The following is a 25,853-nucleotide window of genomic DNA, read 5'->3' as shown; positions in this document are numbered from 1 at the left end:
CTCCTTTAAGTCCCAAGTAATCCTTCCTGTTAATTTAATTGATCACCCGTGCACACCCTTCACTTTAGCAAACTGCACATCCTATTGTTTTAAATCCGACGAAAACCCTCACCACTTTATTGATCGGCACTTTTAAACAGTACTACTGGCCATTAGCGTCCCACGCACACCCATCTCCTTTCCTTAACATGGGCTTATTTCTTCTTTCCTCTAGTTCTCCTTGATAAAGGGCGAGCAGCCCGAAATGCATTGGAGTACACCTATACACAGTATTGTGGATGTAACTCGATGATATGACGACAATATCACTTTGAAATACTATTCCAATGATTTAAAATTGATGAATAAATAGAAACTGCATCGCTAAACTCTGGAGTCATTTCAATGAACTTTTAAGGAGTGCCTCACTCAGGGGATGTATCTGCAAACCCTTGCATACACGTATTAGTCTTATATTTCTAGGCGCTGGACGGAACCGCCTCCCTGGAGAGCACCCAATCCTGCTTAACATTCACGAATCCAAACCACCACCTAAGGTTGTGCACCTTCCAACTTTCCTGTTTTGCTCCTGAAAGAAAGACATATGGGCCAAATATCTCCCAGCAGTGTGATTCCAATGGCGTCCCATCAGATTAACCCTTCCAGCCAAGCCACCTCTTTTAAGTATGCACCATGCCACAAGGGGGCTGTTGCTTTGGCTTGGACCCCACCCAGTGTGTCATTGGGCTGCTCTCCATCCAAGAAATATCAAGCAAATCACTTGAGGGATTGAGGTGGGAATTGTGCCGCCGTACAGCATTGTCATGACTCGGGTCGGAGGGGGGGGGAGGGTGTTGGTGGAAGACCCAATAAGTGAATTTCAAACTGGGTCAGGCTAGCCACCAGTGAGCCAATTATTAATAATCAAAAGTTGGGATGCCACATGGTACAGATAAAGGTAGGACATGCCCAACCCACAATCATAGGGTGCATGTTGACAAGTTCCGAATGCCAAACGGGGCCTAGAGTTATGACAAATGAAGGACCTTGCCACATAATTCATCTCCTGGTCCCAGTGATGGGTAGTTATAAGCAGAAGTTCTGAAGGAGATAAAGAAATCGTGGTAAAACTATCATCCCGTACAGGGCTATCTTCCCTGAGACGTTCAGAAAGAGCTTTTGCCACTAGGTCCTCTTTTTCTTTACGGGTGAGGAGCGTGATATTAAGGAACCATGTCATTGCTGGGTCCAGAGCGACCTGGAGTCCCAAGTTTTCAGAAGTTAGGGCGACATATGGAGATGTACACTTGCCAGTCCCGCGAGGGAGCCATGGGTACCCGCACAGATTACGCAGGATTATCCAGAGTCCTGATGCATCTGTAAAAAGACTCAAGATCTGGAGACATCGAGGGCCACTAATAGCCGGATTCGCCGGGTACAGGAAGACATCATCTGCGTACAGTGCTATTACAGTCCTCATGGCCCAACGACCACTCCTACTCTTGCACCCGGGTGTCACAACGGATAAGTTGTGCAAGTGGTTCAGTAGCTAGTGCAAAAAGGAGGTGGGACAGACCCTACGTCAATGGCTCGTACTCCTTGCAGGCATAAAACCATATTGGCCCGGATGAATTAGCAACCACAGAACCGTATGTAAACAAGAAGTAAGAACAGTACAAAACATTTTTACTTCCCAGCTTATGAGAGATATGGGGCGGTATTCCACGCAGGAGGACAAGGATGGGAGAGGCATTTTGGGTATCACAACAATTGTGGTGTGGTAAAGCACTCTGTATGTAGCCTTAAGGAGCTTACTTTTGCCACTTTGTTGTAAAGGTGCAAGAGGTGAGAGATGAGAACCTCATAAAATTCTATAGGGTATGCGGCCGGGTGTTTTTCTGGGTGCCATCAATGTGATGGCCCCAGTCACCTCCTCAACCGTGATAGGCTCTTCAAGCTCCCGACATTTGGCATGTGATAGACAAGACAGTAGTACCTCATGTAGAAGGGGAGCCGCCATCTCCTCCACCAGAGATGGGAAAGCCGCATATGCATAGTAGTCTGCAAAAGCTTGCACGATGGCTGAATAGGTACAGTGGGTCTGGCCAAGCCCATCAATAATTTCCAGTACAACTCTATTGGCCAGGGGTCTGGAGGCCAGCCATTACAATAGTTTCCCAATTTTATCCCCCTACACGTACACCCGTGCTGTAGATGCGCACCAGATTTGCTTTGACGCCTCCAGGGAGAGAGGTTTAATTTCCTCCCGATTCAGCCTCACCCCTAGTTGTCAGGTGATGTCTTCATGTAGATCAGTAGTAAGCTGAGACTGTAAATAAAGGGCTCACGATTCTAACTGCACTACACAGTGTCTTTTTTGGCTGAGGATACCCTTGGCATGCCAGCGTACAGTTGCTTTACATGTCACCCAAAGGATGCCGGGGAATGGACCAACCCCCTCATTCTCTTGGAAGTAGCGTGTGATCTCTTGCCCCACCGCATCTCGGTAGGTTTTAACCTTGAGATGTTAATTGTTTAAGCACCACATGGGGTGGTGCACAGTGCTGTATTGTGATGCTTGTATATATTGGCTCTGCTGGAGGTTCCATATCCTCCATATATCGCATAGACCCAGGGTACCTACCCGCTGTTGTAGATATGTGGCCCTAGTGCGACGGACGTCGGAAAAGGGGCCAGTGGAGTCTATAGAAGGGTCAGGTACTGTGTTGAAGTCACCCCCGATAATGGTAAGTCTAGGAGGAAGCTGTGTCACCACCTCAAGAAGAAATGTCAGGAAGACTTCTAATGCTACTGGAGGCTGCATAAATACATACCAGGTTCAAAGTACCGACCTTGGAGGTCGGTCAGCATCTGGGTCACCACCAGGGGGTAGGCCTGACATAGCATGATTACACCCCTTCCCCACCCCAAGAAACGCAGGAGAACCCCACCAGGGGGTAGGCCTGACATAGCATGATTACACCCCCTTCCCCACCCCAAGAAACGCAGGCGAACGCTGCGTGGTATACCCTGTCATAGCCCATCCTAGCTAGGAACAGCATTTTATTTCTAAGAGATGAGAATTCTGCAACATCGGGACTGAAGGGGCAAATCATTGGGCGTAGCGTAACACAGCGGAGCGTTTAATTTTGTCTAGAAGGCCATTAACGTTCCAGAACATGATACTACAAGGGATCATGGCGAGGCGTGCGAGGACAGTAAATCAGGAGCAGGGTCCATGGTGATCCACAAGGAAGAAATCCAGTCAAGGGACATGTGAATATAGGCTGCTGCCATTGATATATTATCATATGACTGAGACAACCTAGGGGGGGAAAAAAGCAAGAACACAGAAAAAACAAGAATAGCATTGTGCATGCATCTGAACATTTAACTTCCACGCCCCCAACTTCCCCCACACCCATACTTTCCCCCGAGAAGCATCTGTCACCCCATAACTAATACTCCACAACAAACTCAAGTGTCAAGCTTAGGTGTGGAGTGGTGGACCCCTTCTGTTAGATAGGCTCAGTGTACCGCGACGCTCGAGTCTGCTCAGGTGGTCTTATGTTGGCGATGGAAGAATAAGAATTATTTGTTGGCTAGTGGCCTAGGCCAGTTCAGTCATCCTTCTTTCAAATAGGCGGAGAGGTTTTACTCAGTCACTCCTCTAACTGGGCCGGTGCCAGTTAATTTTAGTTTGATTGACCTCATTATTGTATTTTCCATTTCATGATTCTATTTCTTGTTCTCTTGTCTCTAATACCAAATTAACAGAAACATTTAAAAACATTTGTTTAAAAGACAGCATAGACATAATGTTAATAACTGCAGAGATGTGAGTGAGCCTCCTAACAAAATTAAATGTATCTGTGGAACGAGTGACAAGAATAGCATACTGTTAGATCTGGGGGTCTCTAGTTGGCAATGGTATTCACCTTTGTCCAAATAGGGACCCTTACTTCTAAGTCAGGATAAGGGGTTTACACTTCTTAATAACCCCTGCTCACCCCCTTGGTAGCTTGGCACGAGCAGACAGGCTTATCTCAGAGGCAGTGTGTTAAGCATTTGTGAATACACACAGTAATACAGTGAAAACACTTCAGATGGACACAATACAGGTTTTATAAAAATAAAGTATTCTTTATATAGGCTTAAACACAAGTCCACAAACTACAAAAATCCACAATACTACACTTAAGATTACTTAAAAGATGATTAAAGTCTCTTAGTGCAAGTTGTTGGTAAATGCGACAAAGTTCTCAACAAAGTACCTGGATGCGTAACGCAAAGTGAACAAAAGGCTCGCAAAAGGGGAGATGCGTCGGTTCCGTGACCCGGGGGAACGGTTGCGTCCTTCCTCAATGCTTGCGCAGAGTAGGGGACTCGTCGTGAGCCTTACCAGTGCGGAGGTGATGCGTAGATTCTCGGCCTGCGGGCCCGTTGCCGTGCGCAAGATGGCGCCCTGATGCGATGCGATGATCCGGTTGCGATGCGTAAAGATGGCGCCCTTGATGCGGCGATGCGATGACGATGCAATGACTCCCTGGCAGCCTTGCGACGACTCTGTACTTTGGAGCCGCGTCAGGCCCTACGACACGCTTCTCCGGTGATGCGATAGCGACTCTCTCGATGGCGTCACGCTTCTCCGGTGATGCGACAGCAGGCAGCTTCGATGAACACACGCTTCCAGGGAGATGCGACGAAGGCTCGCTTCTCCGGCGTTGTGATGATTTCAGCTGCGGCAGCGACATGCTTCTTCTCGATGCTTCGCGCTTCCAGCTCCCAGCGGCATGCAAGTGACTGGAGTCAGAATTCCCAGCAAGGAAATTCAGGAGGGAGCTGGAGGTGAAGTCTTTTGTCCCAGCAGGAGGCAAGCACAGTTCAAGTCCTTGGAGAATATTCTGTAGATGAAAGTCCTTACAAAGTTCCTTCTCCTTTACCTTGGCAATGAAGCAACCACTGTAGGGCAACCCAGCACACTGGCAGAGGGGCAGTCCAAACTCCTGCAGCTTCCTTGGTTCTTCTCCTTGGCAGAAAGGTTTCTTGTTCCAGAAGTGATCTAATCTCTTGGGATCAGGGTCCCAATATTTATACCCCAAAATCATTTGTTCTCTGAAGGCAGAGAGGCCTCTGCCTTGTCCAAACCAGTTCCTGAGCACTTTGTTTACATGACTCTCTTCTTCCTTTCACTGTGCAGGGCAGAGACATCAGCCACCCCACAGGAGGTGGAGCCAGCACAGGGGAGGGAAGATACAGCTCTGGAGCACTCTGTTGACATGATTCCTCCTCTCCTTTCACAGTGTAGGGCAGAGACATCAGACAAGCGACAGGGGGTGGAGCCAGCATTGTAGAGGGAAGGCCCAGCCCTATTCAGGCCCCAGGTGCAACTCCTCCCTCCCATCTAGATGCAGATCTCTCTATTCACCACTGGGCTGCCCCAGCCTGTCTCCTGGAATCACCCAGCCCTGTCACGCACAAACCTAGACAAGGAATACACAACCCAGCAGAGGCAGGCTCAAATGGTTAGGCAAGCAAATACCTGCTTTCTAAAAGTGGTATTTGCAAACACAGAATATTAAAATAACCTTTACTAAAAGATGTATTTTATTATTCTGAGTCCAGGCATACTAAACTCGAATTTCTACCATGTTCCCTGAGTCAGTTAGGATTATAAGAATGTAATAATCTAACTGCCCATTCTAGCCTATGAGAACAGGTAGCCTTCAATACTAGAAAATGGCTGTAATTCACTATTAGAAAATGCTACACACATCAGAGCATGTCCTACCTTATACTTACAATGCACCCTGTCATTGGGCCTACCATAGGGGTGTCTAATATAAAGCAAAGGGAAGGTTTAGGGACTGGCAAGCGGGTGCACTTGGCCAAGTCGACATGGCAGTGCTAGACTGCACACAGGCCTTGCAATGGCAGGCCTGAGACACACTTTACAAGCTGCTTCTGTGGGTGGCACAACCAGTGGTGCAAGCCCACCAGCAGCATTTTATTTATTTATTTTAAGAGTTTTATATATCCCTGGCTAGACCCAGAGGTATCAAAGCGCTTTACATGAGGTTCCACAAAAATTGCATTACAAGATTACATCAGTTCCAATTTACATCAGTTGCTAGACAAACAATTGCAAGAGCATAAAAGACGAGAAAATTGAAATGTAGAGGGGAAGGGGGTAAGGGAAAAGGGATATGAGGGAGATAAGGCAGGGAGGCAAAAGGAAAGTCTGTCCAAAGTCCGGCTGGGTAGGTGACGGTCAAGGGGAAGTCCCAAAACCCATCTCCACGATAGCTATCAGGTAGCTCCACCGGGCATTGGCCAAAAAGCTCGGTCTCAATGGGAAAAACAATAAAAGAAAGCATTGAGGGCAAAATAAATGGAGCGTAGAGGGGAGGGGGCATGGAAGGAGAGAAAGGGCACACATGGTGCATGGTACTTGGGGCTGAAAGATAAATCAAATAACCCAATCATGGAATCCAATTAGTATATCAATTTAACATAGGGAGCACTTGCACTGTGGCACTGATTAGCAGTGGCACAGTGCCCAAAACATCAATACAGCAAAAACATATCAAAACAGAGGAGGCAATCCATAAAAAATGGAAGGGAGACTCACGCCAATGATGTCAGGTCTAACACATACCTATAAACCAACTTGCATTTTAGATGATCTTTATGTGAAGTGCACCGAAAAGAAGTTAATTACCGTTGGTAAAGCTTATTCTATTTACCTGCAGAATCCTAGCTTTTAGAATATAACAGGTGCTAGACTAGATCCGTGAAATTCTCTGAGCTGAAAGTGACTTTGTGTTGCTGTGTGGCAATCTCGTGCTGCCCTAAAAATTATGTAAAAGGGTTCCATCTAGGAGTCACCACTGCACACTGAGATCAGTTTCTTAATCTTTCTGCATCCATGCCCTCCGATACAGATCATTGTAAACAAAATGTGTGGCAATATTTTCAAATCTGACGTTTGGACCTTAAGAGGCTGTTTAGTGGTCCATTCCACCGAACAGGGAGGGAGGGCATTGCGGAATCGGTTGTTAGATTATCAAGCAGAAAGAGCATTACTGAAGATGAGTAACTTGTTCTTCCTATGGATACTTATAACTACAGACAGATTCCTCACCTTTAAAATAGTTACCCGAACAGTATGGGGGTGGGCTCAAACCTGCAGGCCTGAGCTGGCCAAATAGCCCTCAATGTGGACCTGGCTGTCAAGACAGTAGGAGCTTTGTGAACATATGCAGACACCTATGTTACAGCATGGACAGAACCGGAATTCACCTGCTAGTGCAGCTGTTTCAGCTTTTACCCTAGTGGAATGAGTCTGCTACTTTTCAGGGGATTCTTTTCCGGCCAATAGCTTCACAAAAACTGTGCCATGTTGACCGAGTTCTTTTCTGCTCCACTCTGCCTTTCTTGGTTCCAGTGAAACCAACAAAGAGCTGGTTGTCAATCCGTTATATTGTCAGTGTAAAAGGTCAGTGCTCTTTTAGAGTCATGCTGATGAAATCTCTTCCTCATCTGGAAAGAAGGTGGTGTACAGAAATTGCATCAACAGCTGCAGCTGTTTGCTCATAGAAGTGATTGTGGCGAGAAAGAAAGTTTTGAGCTGTAGGGAACAACTATGCATGGGCTCAAATGGTGTTCACATGAGAAATTTGGAGACCACATTGAAGCCCCACTGTGGCACAGCAAAAACCTCTGAGTCTGACCTTTCATCAAGTGCATCACAGCAGGTATTTGAAAAAGGAAGGCTGATCTGGAAAACATAAAAAAGCTGAAATGGCTGACATTTAACCCTTGAATGTGACCACTGCAAGACATTGCTGGGCAAATGACAAAACCAACAACAGTACATCAGAAAGTTTGGCCTAAAGCAGATCAAGATGACTGGTCCTAAATACTTGCAAAAGTCCTGGCTAACCGTGTCCTGGAGTATACTGGCACAGTAATAAGGGCAGATAAATCTGGGTTTATACCCTACAGGCAACAAAAATTAGTATTGGGTGCCTATAGGGCGTTCTTGAGCGTAGGAAGTCCCTTGAGGAACTGACGGTAATCCTATTGTTGGATTCTGACAAGGCGTTCAACTCCCTCGAATCGACCTACTTGATGGCCGTACTTGATAAAATGGGCATCGGCTCAGCATTCATGGCATGGGTTTCGGCTCCTCTATACAGCCCCAAAAGCCACAGTGCGAGTTAATGGAACACAATCATAGGAATTCAGATTGGGGTGAGGTACTCAGCAGGGCTGCCCACTCTACCTCCTGTTGTTTACCCTGGCCATTGAGCCATTTGCGGAGAGGGTGCAGAAGGATGCCCAGTTGAGGGGTCTGAGATGGGACTGTGACTAGGAGGACCTAGTTTCTCTGTACGCAGATGATCTGCTTCTCTATCTTGCTGACCCCGTGCCTTCGATACAAAGAGTGCTGGATGTGTCAAATATCTGTGTGGAATTCTTGGGGATCAAAATAAAAAGGGGCAAGTCGGTAGCGTACTCTCCCATGGGCTGGAAGCCGCTGGCTGGATGGGTCTGCTTGGTGCAATGGGTCACTACCGGTTTCCGATATCTGGATATTCATATTACAGAGGCTCCATCAGATTTAATTCGTAGGATCTTGGGAGGGATCCTTACACAGTACAGAACAGATGTGTCCCGAAGGAGACAGCTGCCGTTGTCCCTGTTGGGGCGGGCAGCCTTCTATAAAAATATTTACTTCATCCAGTTTCTCGCTGTACTACAGAATACCAGGTGCTGTTATGGAACAGTGGCCTGCCCAGAATCGCTCTGACTAACCTCATGCAGGGCCCATATAAGAGGGGAATTGCACTACCCAACCTGAAGCTGAATTACTGGGTGGCACAACTGACTGTCATAAATGACTGAGCATCAATTTTGCTACCTCCACGTCCAACATGCTCTGGCCATGCATGGGTGAGTTGCCCGAGGAAACCCAGTTGGAATACTGGGTCTTGGTGGCATCCTTGCATAGCCATGCAGTCTCGCAGGCTTATGCTGACCAGAAACCGTCTGAAACCCTTAGACCAGCTCAATGATAAAAGGGAGCAGGACCTGAGGATTATTGACATCACTGATTAGGAAGAGGCCTGTAGGTACCCAAGGGAGGTTGCAATCCAGGCTGGTTTCAGACTAATACAGCTCAAGATCCTGTATAGAGCTTATTTCTCAGGCATCAGACTTAACAAAATGGGCAAGGCAGCCACTGATCGATGCCTTTGTGGCTGCAACCAAAAGGGCACACTGCTGCACACTCTGTGAACTGCCTGAAACTTCGGGCCTTCTGGCGACACGTAGGAGACATATTTAGACAGGTCTTCGGGATTCTGATAGGCCTCACACCTCTATTGGTGTGCTTAGGAATGTGGAGTGACCAGACAATACCTGGATTCACCCTAATATTTTACTGCGTTCTAAAACTAATAAAATGACTAGTCCTACACTAGACGACAGACTTTTCCCAGCATCCAGTATAAGCATCCAGTATAAATGGCTTTAGTTAAAAGGACGTCTAGCTACAAGGATGCTATCCACTATCCCAGGTGGCAAATCAAAATAACTTGCCTTTCACTGCTTAATTTTCAAAAATGGAAGTTGCTTGGATTTGGGTTTAGGACCCTACCCTATTGCTGAGGGAGGAATTGCACCCAAAGATGTAGCCAGATCAGAGGGCAAATGTTTAGGCTCAAAAGAACTTGGTACCACAACCACCTGGCCCAGTGTAGGGCTATGAGGAGGACTTGTACCCAAAAGTCCTAATTTTCTTCAGAACTGTCAGGAGAGGTAATAGTGAGAATGCTTAAATGAGACCCATGTCCCATTGCAGACACAATACATTTCTCAGTGGCTATCTTGGAGGAAATTTCAGCACAGCAACATTTAGATACTGTGTGCTCTTCGGTGGCAAACAGATTTAGGCGGGGAAGGCCTCACTGTTCGAAGATCCTTTATACTACCTCCGGATGGTAACGGATAGAGACACAATTCCTTATCCGCTGTTCTAAACATGGTCTGTTTGTTCACTTTGACATTCAGAGAGCCTGCCAGGTGGTTGGCTACCAGAATAATCTAGTATGGTTTTAGCACTCTCTGAAAATAGGCACAGGATTCAGAAACATACTCCACCATCTTTTGCATGCACGTCAGTCTTGTTGTTAGTGAAGACCTACACCCCCCTTGATGATTAGCAAGAGGGCTTTCAGAACAAGCTTTTCCAGGCATGTGGGCTGCTGAATTCAATCTGTGCATAGATCACCGCCTATTGTTGGGTCTGGATGATTGCACCTTGTTGTCCTGGAAGAGTCTTCGAAGTATCACAAGATATGTGACTCCTCCCCTGGACTACAGTGTGCATGGGCATCTTCTCCATCCTCAGATTGTTTTTTTCCGCCATTGGGTTCGGATGTTATTCCTATACTCCAACTTCGGAATCAAAACTAAACTTTTCTAAAGGCCAAAAGGCCTTCGACTTCGACGGTATTGTTCCTGCTCGGTACTTCTTGACTCAATCAAACTTTCCATCTCGACCCGGTCGTCGACGTGGGCCGTTGGGCTTTTTTCGACGCCACGTGGGCCCGCTGTCGATCGAAAGGAGCCCGTTCAAAAGGTGCCCATAATGCCACTCCCAAGTTCCCGCATACTGACAAACACACAGTTTGCAACAAGTGCCTATCACAAGACCACAAGGATGAAACCTGCCCAGCCTGTGCCCAATTCCGATCGAAGAAAACCATCCGGATTTGACGGGCCGCTAGGCAAGAGATGCAGCGACAGGCACCGGAACCAGACACCATCTTCGAGTATGAAGAACTTCCAGAAGCGGAAGATTTGGATCTAGAGATCGTCACCGTCGAGGACCACTCGGACTCCGATGACTAAATCCCACCGGGGCAAACCGTGAGTTATGTTATGTTACGGTATGTTAAAAATATTCTTTTATAGCGCACGGCTACTCCTGGGAGTGTCCCGGCGCTTTGGCAAACAGCCCTAGGAAGAAGATAAACATAACACAGCAGAATGGAAGAAAGCAGGAGAGCAGTTACTGAGCAAAAAGCCAGGTTTTAAGTCCTTTTCTAAAGGAGAGCAGATCATCAGCTTTCCTAAGCAGGACAGGCAAATCATTCCAACCTTGAGGCGCTAGAAAACGAAAGGAGCATCCTCCGATTCTAGCAAGGCGAATGGAGGGAATCAAAGCTTTAGTACATTGCCCCTGACACCAATTACCCCGTTACAGAAGGCTCCAGTCGAGGCATCGCCTAAAGGCCTAGCCAAGATCCAAAACATCATTCAGCAGCCCGGCCGTCCGGCTCGGCTCCGAAAACAAAGACTAAGCCTTCAGAGACCCCAGGTCCAAGTAACGTTATCCGAAAAAAGGTTCTACAACCCAAAAAGATCGTCGACCCGAAGGGCGTCTAAACGAAGAAGGCTGTCGAGCCAAAGGGCGCCGAGCCAAAGAAGGCCGTCGAGCCAATAAGCGCCGAACCAAAGAAGGCCGTCGAGCCAAAGAAGGCTGCCGACCTGAACGGCGCCGAACCGAAGAAGGCCGTCGACCCAAAGAAGGCCGCCAACCCGAAGGGCGCCGAACCGAAGAAGGCCGTCGACCCAAAGAAGGCCGCCAACCCGAAGGGCGCCGAACCGAAGAAGGCCGTCGACCCAAAGAAGGCCGCTGTGCCGAAGGTCGTCGAACCGAAGAAGGTCGTTGACACAAAGGGCGTTGTACCGAAGCCTGTGGTCCAGCCAGAGAAGGTTATCAAACCAAAGAAAGGCATCGAACCAAAGACAAATGCTCCTAAAAGACCGGTCGATCCGAAAAAAGTCATCGACTCGACAAAAGACAGTCGACCTAAAAAACCTGTAGAGCACAGAAAGCGTATCGAACCTAAAGATCCGGTCGATCAGAAATCACTGGTCAACCCAGACAAAGAGGCAGAGCCGAAAAAGAGCAATAAGGCACCGAAAGACGTCGAACCATAAAAGGTTATCGACCCAGAGGCAATGGTCGATCCAAAAAAGACTAAGCCAAAGAAGTCAACGACACAGCCACGGACAGTGGAAGAAGAACTCTTCCATCCAGATCCATCAGAGGATCAGGCAAAAATATATATAAACCCTGAGACTGGTAAAGTCACAATCCTACACAGGAAGAAGACCATTGGACACAGACTCTCATTCCCCCATCCCTCTAAAGAAAAAGGACTTTGGGACTTCTCCCTCTAGACCTTTCATTCCTTTCTATCCCACTATGCCTACTACGCATTTTGCTCCTTCCTCTCCTATACACTCTGGTTAGAATGAGGACGACACAGGGGAAGATCCTCAATATGATTATGACTATCCAGAGGATCCTATCCCTCAAAATGAACCATGGGATGATCAGACTGATCCATATGACACGCATCCCATCCCTGACACCTCCTCATACCCAACAAAGCTGTCACCTACTGACGACACCATTGTCTTCAACCAGCTAATAGATAGGGCAGCGCAGTACCACAACGTAGACATGCACAATGACCCTAAAGAAGAAGACTTTCTATTTGACACATTCCCTACTTCAGAGAAAAATGTCAGAACACTTCCTATGTTGAAAGGAGTATAAAACACGCGCCAGATATATTTAGAAATAGAGCCAGGGCACGCATAATCAATCCCAGGATTGAAAAGAAATATAGAGCGGCCCCTACAGACCCTACTTATATCAGAGGTCAGTTACCATTAGACTCACTAGTAGTGGCTAATGCACGCAAAAGGGCCAACTCACAGACAACAGGAGAAGCTCCACCTCCTGATAAGGAGTCCAAAATACTAGAGGCCTCGGGTAAAAGGGTAGCATCACAGGCTTCCAATTCATGGAGAATTGCAAATACACAAGCTCTACTAGCTCGTTACGACAGAGCACACTATGACCAGCTTGAAAGTTTAATGCAACACCTGCCTGAGCCTTTCAAAGCCCAAGCTAATGACCTCATACAAGAGGGGAAATTTATTACAAACGCCTCCATTAAATGTGCGCTTGACGCAGCTGACACTGCAGCCAGGTCCATTAACACTACGTCTTACTACGAAGACATGCATGGCTACGTATTTCTGGCTTTAAGAACGAGGTGCAATCCACCATTCTCAACCAACCAGTCAATCAAGACTTCCTTTTCGGCACTGCAGTCGACACCATTTTAGACAAAATGAAAAAGGATACAGAAACTGCAAAATCAATGGGTGCGTTGCAGTTTCAACAACATGGAGGTTCCTTTTGACGCTCCTCATACAGAGGGGCTACACGGGGCAATACTTCACAAACCTCGTCTACATACAAAAGCAACACCCAAGGTTCCTTTAACAAGAACTCCAACAGATGAGGTTATAGGGGCAACAATAATAAGGGAAGAGGACGTGGAGGCAATAACACCAGAGCCTCCACTGCCGCAATACAGTGACTTCATCACACTACCTCCAGACCATTTAACACCGGTCGGAGGCAGAATCCAACAATTCCTACCAGTCTGGAACGCAATTACCACAGACAGGTGGGTGAGACAAATTATCCAGTATGGTTATTGCCTAGAACTCACTTCTACTCCACCCAACATACAACCCAGACACCGTCCAATGTCCAAAGAACACATCACCCTGCTACAACAAGAGGTGAAATGCATGCTGGAAAGCGGGGCCATAGAGTCAGTCCCTTTCCAACACCAAGGGACAGGAGTATACTCACTATACTTCCTTATTCCAAAAAGGACGGTTCCCTCAGACCAATTTTGGACCTCAGACCCCTAAATCAATACATACTGTCGGAGCACTTCCACATGATCACACTACAGCAAGTGCTCCTGTTGCTCCAGCAAGGAGACTTCCTAGCAACATTGGACCTCAAGGATGCGTATTTTCACATACCCATCCATCCAGCTCACAGAAAATATCTCAGGTTCACAATCTAAGGTTAACACTACCAATTCAAGGTTCTTCCCTTCGGGGTAACCACGACTCCAAGAGTGTTTACAAAATGCTTAGCGACAATAGCTGCACATCTCAGGAGGCAACACATCCACGTGTTTCCATACCTAGACGATTGGCTAATACAAGCAAAATCGTACAAACAGTGTCTAAGAGACACGTCTCAGACACTTCAGCTGCTACACTGATTAGGTTTTTCAATAAACTACCCAAAATCCCACCTACAACCATCCCACACACAACAATATCTGAGAGCTACTTTAGCTACCTCAGTGGCAAAGGCATATCCAAACTCGGCAAGGATAGCCAGCATGCAGATGCTCATTTGCAAATTTCTGCCACAACACTCTTTGCCAGCTCGAGTCTCCATGCAGCTCATAGGCATGATGGCCTCTTGCATATTCATTGTCCCCCATGCCCGATTTCAAATGCGTCCACTGCAAGAGTGCCTTGCAAGACAGTGGAACCAAGCTCAAGGACTACTAAAAGACCTAGTGTTGGTAGACAGTCGTGCCTACAACTCTCTGCAGTGGTGGAACCCACAAACCCTTTCCAAGGGGCTACTGAATGCGTCATTCAGACCTAGTTTTAGAACCAGCTGTCTGAGGCTATTTAGCCACTTGATCTTGTTACCCGCACTAAGTGAGATTATTTCCCAGATTTGGTGCCCAGTGAAAAAGCCTTGAACTGCACTGTGTCCAGGATAGGCAGATGAAGGGAATTTCTGTGCAGGGCTCAATTAGGATGCCGGCATACTGATGGAAAATCCCAAAGGAAGAGCATCTGTCATCTGGAGGTAGAATGTGACTGACTGCAGCAAACCCAACTTAAACAGTTAGTCATTGAAGTATTGGAATATATGTATCCTCTATCCCCAAAGATGAGCTACAACCACTGCTATTAATTCTGTGAACATGAGAGGCCAAGGTAGGGGCAAAGGGTACCACAACACATTGGAAGTGCTCCAATCCTACTTTTAACCGCAAGTAGTGTCACTTTTAAAAGGTGGTTATAATTCAGGCAATCCAGTTTTATTTTTAGTAGTCTGTATGCAAACATTTAAGATTGCGCTTTGGCTTTTATGGCCAATTTGTGCTTATTGTGTGTAATGCCCTGCCCTATTGTTATGCCAAGATATTTGTAGGACCCTTGCTCTTCCACCGTTGCCCCTTTCACCGACCATTTAAACTTAATTTTTTGGGAATCCACTAGGCAAACGACTTTTGTTTTTTCTTTATTTAGTTCCAAGTTTTCCTGGTCCAAATAGGATACTAGGTTATTTAACGCTCTTTTTAGACCAAGGGGGGTTTGGCTTAACACTACAATATCGTCCGCGTACTGTAAAAAAGAGATCAGCTTGTTGGCCATATTTGGCGGATGACAATCGTCTGCTTCCATATTGTTGCTGATATCTGAGAGAAACAAGTTGAATAGGCTTGGCGCTAACACGCATCCTTGTTTTAGGCCTTGCTGCGTGTCGATGCTCGAAGTTGTACAGCATCCATCGCCTAGTTTCACTCTTGCACAGGTGTCACTGTACAGGGCAATTATTGCATTTAGTAATTAACTTGGCAATACCCATGCGTTTAGTTTTTCCCAGGGACGCTTTCTACTCACTTGATCAAAGGCGGATTTTATATCAGCAAAACATGCATACAGCTGTGTTCTCTTTTTTTTTTAAACTTTTTATTCTTTTCCATCTTGTCAACAAATTGAGTCAGTCTTATACATAACAAACCCTCATTATACCACAGTACAACAATACACAGCCTTTCAAATAGCACAATTACATTGTTCTGCCAATTATTCGCAATCGATGTCAAGCCCCGTCCCCCACACCACCACTCCTCACCCTTCATCCAGCCCCGAGGTATCATTCTGGTTATCTGTTGGTGGATCGCAAATACCCCCCCCCCCCCCCTGTAGTCATTCCATGTCCCCCAAATTTTAGTCCATTTTTTGGGGCTTCCTCTATTACTAAACACCGCTCTTTCAGTTATCATAGCCTCATCCATGTCTCTGCCCCACACTGCAAGAGAAGGCACCTCCACCCCCCCCACCTTTGTGCTATATTCCTCTTAGCTATCATTATTCCGATTGTAACCCAATTCTGCCCATGGCGTGTGAGATCATTTGGCTCCCATATATTTAGCAGACATCTGCGTGGTTCTGGCGTAAGTGACACCCCCTGTGGTTGTGACATAGTACGCATCCCTTGTGTCCAGTACTCTGCTATTCTGGGACATTCCCATATAGTATGGAGAGAGGGTCCCTCCTCTCCGCAGCCTTCTCAAATTCAAGGCCGTGCTCCTGCCCGGCATAAAGCCAGATTGGTTCGGGTGTATGAGGGCTGTTAGGTGCGGTGTGAGTCGGCTAGCCAACAATTTTGCGAGGATTTTGGCTTCCGCATTTATTAGGGAGATGGGTCGGTACGAGGTACACCTATCCGCCGGCTTACCAGGTTTTAAGATCACCACTATTGTGGCCGTGCGTTGGTCTGGGGGTAGTTCTCCCCTCTCAAAACTATCAAGGAACATATTTAACAGGTGCGGTGCAGTGGTGTCTGCCGTTCTTTTATAAAATTCAATCGGGATTCCGTTCAGACCTACAGCCTTGCCCGATTGCAGCGCCCCGATGGCTGCTTGCAGCTCGTCTATCGTTAGGTCACCCTCCAGTTCTTTTGCAGCTTCCGGCGTGTTCTCTTTTTTACTGCTTTTTCGGTTAAAAGCGCCAAGATAGCCAAGTTTGTTATTGTACCCATCCCTTGTCTAAAGCCCGTTTGGAACTTGGGAATTATGTTCTTTTCGTCCATCCAGTCTCGCAGCTGAACTAGGAGACAATAAGTTTAAAGCTTGGCCTCTACATCAATTAGAGATATCAGCCTGTAATTCCCTGGCTTGCGGTGATCTCCCTGTTTAAATATTGGGTAGATTATGTTCCCTTTCCAAGAATCGGGAAAGTCGATTTGCGTATAAATGTGATAGAAGAGAGGCATAAGATTCTTCGACCAGAAATCTGGGTCATTCTTAAAAAGCGCATTGGGCAGCCCATTTGGACCTGCCGCTCCTTTAGTCTTAAGTTTTTGTATTAAACCTCGTAATTGTTTAATGTCGGTCAGGGTATTTTGTTCATTACCACATTTCTCTTGTCTGAGTCTTCGCATTCTGCCTTGTCCTGACTGGATTTTTTTTTTTTTCCCACTACCACGATTGCCCTCAGGAACCTTCTATGGTCTCTAATTCCGTACTACTGTACATATTTCGCACATGTTGAGTCCACATTTCCTCTCCAATTCCTGCTTCTTCTTGAAGTGTTGCTCCTTTAGTCAAGTTATTTATGATGCTCCAGAAGTGCCTGCTAATTGGCAGTTTACTTGCACACAGTAATTTAGTCCAGATGGTTTCCTTATACGCTGTTTTAGCATTCCTCAACATCTTCCTGCAGTTGTTCCTTATTTCCTTCAATTTACTTTTATTGGATTTTTTCCCCATTCTTCTCGCCCGTGTTTGTAATCGTACCTCTCTTGCGATCCTTCTCTTTTGGTCTCGTAGGTCAATATTGAACCATGGTTCCCTCCTGGTGTTTATTCTTCTTTGGCTACCCGGCAAGGCTGGAAATTTACGGATGAGGGCCTGGGCCAGCTGTTTCCAGTTTTTTACACGTACATCCTCTGTCTGTGGCCCCAATTTGCTCACGTAATACCTTGCGGTCTCCTGAATGCTTTTCACGTCCCCACCTCGCCATTTTAATTATCTTAGGTTAAACTTTTCTGCATGCCGTGTAAGTGAGTTTATTTTTTGGGCCCTTTGTGAGAGGGGTACTCATTCTCGTAATTTGGGGGAAGTGATCACTTTCTATACGCTGGACGATATGAAATGTATCAGTACAAGGGACTAACTTATTGCTGATAATTGTAAAATCTATTGTTGAACGAACTTTACCACTCAAGTGTGTTATTGCCACTGGTGAGTCTACCTTTGTGTTACCATTGAAAATTGTCAATCCAAGGTCTTCCAGTTTGTTCGTTATTATTCATCCTCCCCGATTCACTAGCCTCTTTCCTTCATTCCGATTTTTGGTTGGGAGATTACAATTGAAGTTTCCGGAGATGAACATAGAGCATCGCTCATGAGATCTTGCATTGCTTTTATCAAGGTCATTAAAGTAGAGTATTTTTCTTTTTGGTTCTTTCTCTCTGGGTGAATGTAAACATTAATCAGTAGCAGTTGCCACTTTCATTTATTAAGCGGGGACTTAACACTAATTTTAATCGCTTGTACCCAATTAACCCCAGCGTCCAGTTCTTCTATTGACCAATCATACTTTTGGGCGGCATATATCGATAAACCGCCTCGCGGGTGCCCAAAAGTTGAAAATCTTTCTGAGAGAATGTGGTGTTCTTTAAATCCTGGAATTGAAGATGGAGTCATATTCCAAGTTTCCTGAAGCAGGATTATGTTTTGTTGTTGGAATAAAGGCTAGAGTTTCATAGTTCTGGTCCATATTTTTAAATCCGTGGACTTTCCATGAGCAGATGGTAATACTATCGGGCCTTATTTCCTCCGAGGTCCGGTCATGCGTTATGGGTTTTAACTCTTCGTTAGGTATGCTTTTTACTTAACGACTTTGGCACCCAAGACCAATCCAGCCTGTCCAGTGTTCGGCTTCCCGCATTTAGTGGGCTTGCTGATATATTAGCCCCATTTCCGATGGAAGGCATGCAGGCGTAGTGGATCGAGCACCACGTAAGCATATATTCTGGCTTTTCCCGAGTCTGTCTTCTTTTGTTTGAGTTTCTTGGACTATTTAAGAGGGGGTAGGGGTACCTTGGATGTTTGTGTAGCATCAGTATGATTCCCCAGGCTCCGAATCTTGATCTTGTTGAGTATATCTTGTTCACTAGTTCCTTTGAGGACCAAGTTGTCAAGGATTCTTCAATGTCTGGATTTGATCTTTTTTTGTTGAAATTCAACAGCTATTAAGTCTTGTGAGGCTATTCCATTTAGTTCTGGGATTTCTTTAAACAACTTTAACAAGTTCCCCGGTTCAGAATATCCTGCCTCCCTTTGATAGGATATATTTAGGCACGAATGTCAATTTTAATTCGAACACATCTGACTGGTTTTGGAAGCTACCGGGAGATTGTAAGATTTCGTCTTTACCAGCTGCAGGGTTAGTCATGCACAACGTGGACTTATTGTTCCACTAGTTCTTCATTCACCTTCTCCTTTTTCTTCTCTATTTTTCCGGGGTTTTTTGTTATCCTTATCCCTGTTGGCTCAGGTTCTGATTCCATGAGAGGAAGCATGCATCTTTGGTCCTTTCCAATTATTGTGACCTTTATCGGATTATGCTGGAATTGAGGTTTGATTATTGTTTTCTCCGGCCACCTATTGCCTATTGAATCTTCCCGTCTTCCTTGTTCGTTCCTTATTTTACTTTCCTCATTCTGATATGAAGATTTGTCTCCTATATCTGTGTTTGGACTTGTATTACTCCAAGAAGCGTTTTTATCTACGATTTGAGATGTTGCTACTTGCCCTGCACCTTTAATAGCTTCAGTTCTTTCAGGTACCTTGAGTTTCCTGTCTATGCTTTTGATCTATTTCTTTTGTTGGTGGGCGTCCTGCATCTGTAAGGAGACATTGATTCGTCTTAATTTTTTGGAGGATGGGGACGATGTGAACAGCGAAGAATGAACTTTCTTCCGTTGGCTTGGGTTCTGGAGTATGTTTCAATTGATCTACGTCTGTTAATGCTGCCCCACACGTGGACACATTCAGTGATTTTTTTTTTCCCCCTTGGGATGTTTTGATTGTAAATATTGAAAAGTTTTTCTCTGAACCTATGCTTTGTTGTTTTTTATATTTAAGCCTTTCCTTCCTTGCACGTTTTCTTTGCCTTTTTGTTGGTTTTACAGGAGGCGAGATCTTAAGGGAATTCTGTGTTGCTTCCATTTGGTTATCTGTTATGTCTGGTTGCTCATCAAATTACACTTGCTCTAGTTCACCATTGACTTTGCTACTTGACTTTGTTATTGATTTGTTACATTTTTGATGTTACCTTCATATCAGTCATATGTTGAATTTCCATGTTCCGCTTGTTGTTACAGGTTAGTTTTACTGCCCCTAGAATGTCCTTTAAAATATCAGGGAGACTTGCCGATTTCTCAATTATACTCCCACAGCCGCAATTAGGCAGTTGTTTACTTTTACTTGTTTGTTGCTCCGGGTTTCCACTGTGTGTTAGTAGGGACGTAATTAAGTCCATCTTGGCGTTTATGCCTGAGATGTGGGCAGCAATTAGATTTATGAGGTCTATTTGTACTTCCATTTTATCGGATTGGTAATTCAGTACCCTTATTGCTTGGTCCAATGTGCTTAGCAAGGTCTGACTCCATTGTGTGCTTGGCTGTTATTCACGGCACTTCCCCGAAACCCCTGACTCGCGATCTATCATACTGACAGATGGGATTGTTATTGGTGCTGACAGGTTTAATTGGTTTACATTTGTTGAAAAACTTCTGCTATCTTCTGGTGCAATCTGTTGTTGATCATTACTGGGCGACGGGCTTCGTGGGGTTGATACCGCCATTCCCAGTCTGCTCTGTTGTGCTCCCATACGAGTTTCTGATAGAAAAAAGAACCCCAAGGGAACGTCCTGCTGTGTTATAATTTCAATGATTTCTAAAAAGTTGGGGTCATTGGATAAGGAGAATGAGTTTGACCAGGGTTTTTCCGCAATGGCTACCCGCTGTGGTGATTCACTTAACTTTAATATTTCCTCTGAAGGTTCCCCCATAGGTTCTTTTACATTTATGTTTCCCTCGGTTACTATGCTTCTGTTTGCTACGGCTCTAGTTGATTTGTTTAGTTTTAGTTTTTCCTCCGTGGATTCCTCAACGCTTCCCTTGATTACTGAGCTTCTAGTTGTTTCCCTTACATTTGTTGTGGACTTAAACTGGTGCACCTGTGCAGTTACAGTTACCAGCCTACTCGCTGGTTGATCTATCATTAATTTCTGTGGGGCTTGCTTCCCTGTTGGTGCATCGTTGATGTTTGTCAGAACTTGTACAGAGGGCGCGTTTGTTCTATCTGGGAAAATAGGGCTTGGCAGCTCTGTGGCCTCAACATCTGTTTATTGAGTTTACAGGAGGGTAGCAGTGTTAGGCCATTTTGTGGACTTGTTACATAGACACGCCTTAAAGTTGCCACAGCTGTCCCTATATTGTGTATTCCAGCATGCTTTCAATGTCTGAGTAAGTCTAGGTTGTTTTTTTGCACTTAAACAGATTGTTACAACATGTTTTAACATAAATAACAATAACATCGGAGCATTTGTCAATGACTTCCCTTCAAAACATGTTGTGGGATATCTTTGGCATGCAATTTCCCCCCCTTTGGTTTCTAGATATTATACCAGCTGAGTAGGTGTTATGTGCAGCATTGTCTGCATAACCAACTGTTGACAGGCATGTTCCAGGAAATTTGCATTTTTGGGGGTGTGGGTTGCACCACAATTATGTTTAGCGGCCTACAGTCGACCCAATACAGTGCTCTTGTTATATGAATGCACACTGGGAGCATGGTGACATGAGTTGCTTCCACAAGCCCTCCTACCCATTACAGAGATATACAAGGCACGTCTATAAAGGGCGTGGTGGGCAAGCAGCCTGGACCCTTTGTTGAGCGAGGGGGCTCTACGGCCTGTGACTCCCTACCTCGGCTATCAAGAACATCAGAGCAGGCCAGGCGGGGGCCCCCATGTCATCTATCTGCAACCCCTGAAACTCTTGTACTATGGCCTCCCAGTGCATTGCGATAGGTTATTTGAGGAGGCCTCAGATGTCTTAGGTTTGAAGAGCTTTGCCCTCCGCCGTGGCCCACACTAGTAGCGATTGACTCCACGCTAACAATACAGGGCGATCAGGTTTCTTCCATCTTTTTGTAATCATACGCTTAACAGTCAGCATGCCTAAATCAAGGAAGCTGGAGTTGACCTTTAGCCTCTTGGGTAGAGGTGCAATATGCCCTCCTCTCATGTGCACTCCAGTTGGCGGTCGGTGAACGCTGCCAGGGTGTCACAAACTTGGTGGCAATAATATGTAAAGATGAGCAGGCCCACAGCATGTGTAGTAAGTCTGCATCTGTTTGCTGACATCTGGGGCACAACACATCTGTCTTCCTATAGAATATGTTAATTAATTTTTTTCCTGAGTGAGGTCGGCCCACTGGAGTACATAATGTTGGATGAGCCTAAAGCGTGAATTACGCAGGATGTAAATGGGACTATTTAGTGCCTCTCTCCACTCCTTATCTGAAAAAGGGCCATCGCACCTCTGTCTAACAGGTGTCATCGATATTGCTGTGTGGAAGCGTAGCGATTCTGGAAATCATCGGGTAAGGTGCCTACACCTGCCCATAACATGCAAGTATTGTATGGTAAGATTTGTGGGCTGTTCCGCGCTCATTTCACCCCATTTACCCATTTAAGAGGGCTGCTAGGATAGAGTAGTATTGTAAAAACTGACCAGGCGGTAGGTCGTTCATATCCACCAGGTCCTCATATGGTATAAGCACCCCTTCCTGATAAAGATCTTGCAGCATTTACACTCCTGCAGTTAGCCATGTTACTAGTTCTGCAGCGGTCACTCCACCGTCTCAGAGAGGTGTACCCTGTAGCGGTAGGGCCGGAGCATACAGAACTGTTGTGCACGTAGTATACTAACTTCTACGATAAGCCTTGAGTACAACCTTAAGGATGAGTAGCTTGGGTTGTTTACTCCTGGCACATGGGTGGAATATTCAGAGCATGTCTTCCAGGGACTGAGGTGGGCACTCTGTGGCAGTATCAGATAGTTGTACCACACACCCACACAGAGACTCACAAACCCACAGCCACTCACACATCCACATACAGGCAGTGATACACTTCTAGTTTGCATTAAATGTGTTGCTATTTTAGTATGGAATGCATGCAATATAACCGGCAGGCCCCTTAATTGTCTGAGGATTCTCGGCGGATCCCTAAAAGTTTTTTTTTCAAACTTGATGCATTACATTTATAAAAAGACTAAATGTTACCTCACCTTCATTTTTATATTTTTAGTTTAAAAAAAATATATAATAAGAATAAATATGTGAATAAAATGTATTTATAAGCTTGTGGAAATGTATATCAGTAAACTGAACTTATAGGTCAAATCGTAATACAATTTATATTTAAATAAAACAGTGAAATTCACACACAAAAAACAAAAGTTACAGGGATGTTATAGTTAGGAAATAGAGTTTAAAAAAGCCATGCACTGCTAATTACCTCCCATATTACATCACTCATGACATCTTCTATGACATCATTAATAATATCACTCCCACATTTGCACTGACATTATTGATGAGAAAATGTGCAGGGAGGGCCCAAGTTATAATCACCTTAGTGCACAAGTTATTGTTACTTGAGTTAATTACTGCTGAATGTATATGGTGTTGTGTGTGTAAAATCTGAACCTACCTATCACGTCCCTGTAACCTTTATTTGTTTTTTCCTGTGTACTTTCTTTTGCAGATCAATATATTTCAAATTTCTATTTGCAATCACTTCTAAAGTTGCAGCCTACAGACAGCACACACTCCCCATCTCCTAACAATCTCATTATGATCACTTCATTAATACTATAGATAATGTGTGTCTTCACTTGTTTTACATCTTCATTTTATTATTTTGTAGGTCGTCATCGATGTATTGGGGAAAACTTTGCATACACCCAGATAAAGACAATCTGGTCTACTATGCTTCGCTTATATGAATTTGATCTTGTAGATGGCTATTTCCCTACCATTAACTACACGACAATGATCCATACACCCAACAACCCTGTCATCCGATACAAGAGGAGGTCACATTGAGGAGTGAAAATAAAATGACTCTTCAACAGAGAACGTGGTCAAGAACATTTTCTCCACTGGAACTACAATTGTATTGACAAGCTGAACATCGAATGGATAATATCTCGTATGTGCTATCCATTCATGGTTTTCTTTCCATTGAAGAAAGCATGTGACTGACCTTCCTGGACATGTTTAGTAACTTGTTTTGAAAACAAACTTTTTGCAGTTACTACTTACTTAAATATGACTATCAACATGCAAGTCCTAGCTCCCTTTTCTAAAAATGTTGGAAAATACTGAAATGTAGTTTTTGTTAGTACAGTACTAGAAGAGGTGAGGTATATTGATATGTATTTTGCCTAGTAAAATACAGAATTCAGTTGCGAAATGAGTATTTCCTATTGTTGTCACACAGCTTCCTCAAAAGTTAAACCTTCCTCAATATTTTGGTATCCTGTCTTGATACACCACCTATCTCACAAACAAATGTTTATTTCTCGATGGTGAAGTTTGCAGATATTGGTGGGGAGGATTGGTTTGTATTAGAAGTGCATTGTATCTCGAACAAAAAGTAGAGCCTCAAGGAAATGTTTTGTAAATATGTGTACAAAATAATTGAGACAAAAATAATTGATCTTTCATGATCTTTCCTCATGCAGTGTACATTATGTAAGTTCAACTTCTCATATGTATGGATTGTTTCCTTAAATGGCACAAAGGCTTTCATCAAATGTTCTGAGTTGAATATTGGCATTTGAAGCAAAATATTTTTTTTATTAAAAATAGTATGTTGAATGAGTGCTAAACGCCAGTTTTATGTCGAGTATTGATTTACTGAGTACAATGAACTACACCTGCAAATTGGGTAAAGAAGTCAAATATTTTTGCTTTATACATTACTTAATCTAGTAATTGATGCAGGTTACGTTCACGGTTGTTCATTTTGTATGTATTAAATGATTTTGTGAACAAATATGTGTGTGGTATTGATTTAAAAATACTAATATTTGATTGAGCCACATTACAAGACAACTGTTAGATGAAAATAACAGTTTAGAGCTCACTATCTTATTTTATTTGGAGAGGATGAGCAAAGTGATTGATCAAAAAAAAAAACTGCTTGATGAACAAGTCTGATCTTATCTTTGCTAATGCTCTTTCTGGTGTATACTCCCCATGCTGGCAACGGGAACTCTTGTGATCTTTAGCTCCTGCATGCCATCCACCTGTGTCTGCTGCATCTCTGTTCCACTTCAGACATTACGACTGAGTTGCTTATATCGCTCCCCCTACATGCTGACATAGGTTTCTCTATTCCCATGCCAAGTCTTGCAACATTTACTCTCTGGTGAATCAGAAGGCCTGTAGGGAGGAAAAAGCAAAACACGATAGAGCATAAGAAATGTGGCTGGTCCCTCTCTGTCCTGAGGCTGTTTCCAATCCCACTTACCATCTTCGACTTAATCCAAGCCGAAGTTGAGAGACTAAATGAAAAGAAAACACAAGGGGGCATATTTATGAAAAAGTGGCACTGCGCAGCAAGTCACCTTGCTGTGCTGCGTCTCTGAGAAAGGACAGGAATGTGCCGTATTAAAGGCAACCCGGCACATTCCTGTCCTTTCCCCCTCGCTGGTGCACAATAGGGTGTCAATGCAGGCATCCTTTCACCACAGTGCAAGGTTGCCTGCTTTGCATACAGGATTGTTTTTGTGCAGAAAGGAGCAGCACAACTGCCGCACACATAGAAAGAAAAAAACACGAGCGAAATAGAGATATTTCTCCTTGTTACACCTCTCCTTGGGAGTTGAATCTTTTTGGTGCATTCCCAGGTTTACACGTTCTTGTAAATCTGGGAATGCTTCAAAACCATTGATGTTGCATGGGAACATGCATAGAAACACCTCTCTGGAGCAGTGTAAAGCAACACAGCAATTTGTGCTGTGTTAAATTGCTGGAGATTTATGAAGCCAAGCAAGGTGACCTTGCCTG

The 25,853-nt window shown here is 44.7% G+C and overlaps 1 protein-coding gene across 1 annotated transcript in view; it reads left to right on the top strand.

Moving 5' to 3' along the window:
• Positions 1 to 24,837, top strand: part of CYP51A1 (cytochrome P450 family 51 subfamily A member 1) — a 132,005-nt gene extending 107,168 nt beyond the window's left edge. Inside the window, exon 10 of the mRNA XM_086941847.1 lies at positions 23,704 to 24,837. Within this exon, the coding sequence (XP_086797973.1) occupies positions 23,704 to 23,882 (179 nt within the window). The 3' untranslated portion in view covers positions 23,883 to 24,837. The remainder of the gene's footprint in view (positions 1 to 23,703) is intronic.
• Positions 24,838 to 25,853: the final 1,016 nt, after the last annotated feature.

The sequence above is a fragment of the Lissotriton vulgaris genome, chromosome 10 (assembly GCF_964263255.1).
Source record: "Lissotriton vulgaris chromosome 10, aLisVul1.2, whole genome shotgun sequence".
Classification (NCBI taxonomy): Eukaryota; Metazoa; Chordata; class Amphibia; order Caudata; family Salamandridae; genus Lissotriton; species Lissotriton vulgaris.
The sequence above is the reverse complement of the archived record's forward strand: the minus strand, read 5'-3'. Positions and strand labels throughout refer to the sequence as shown.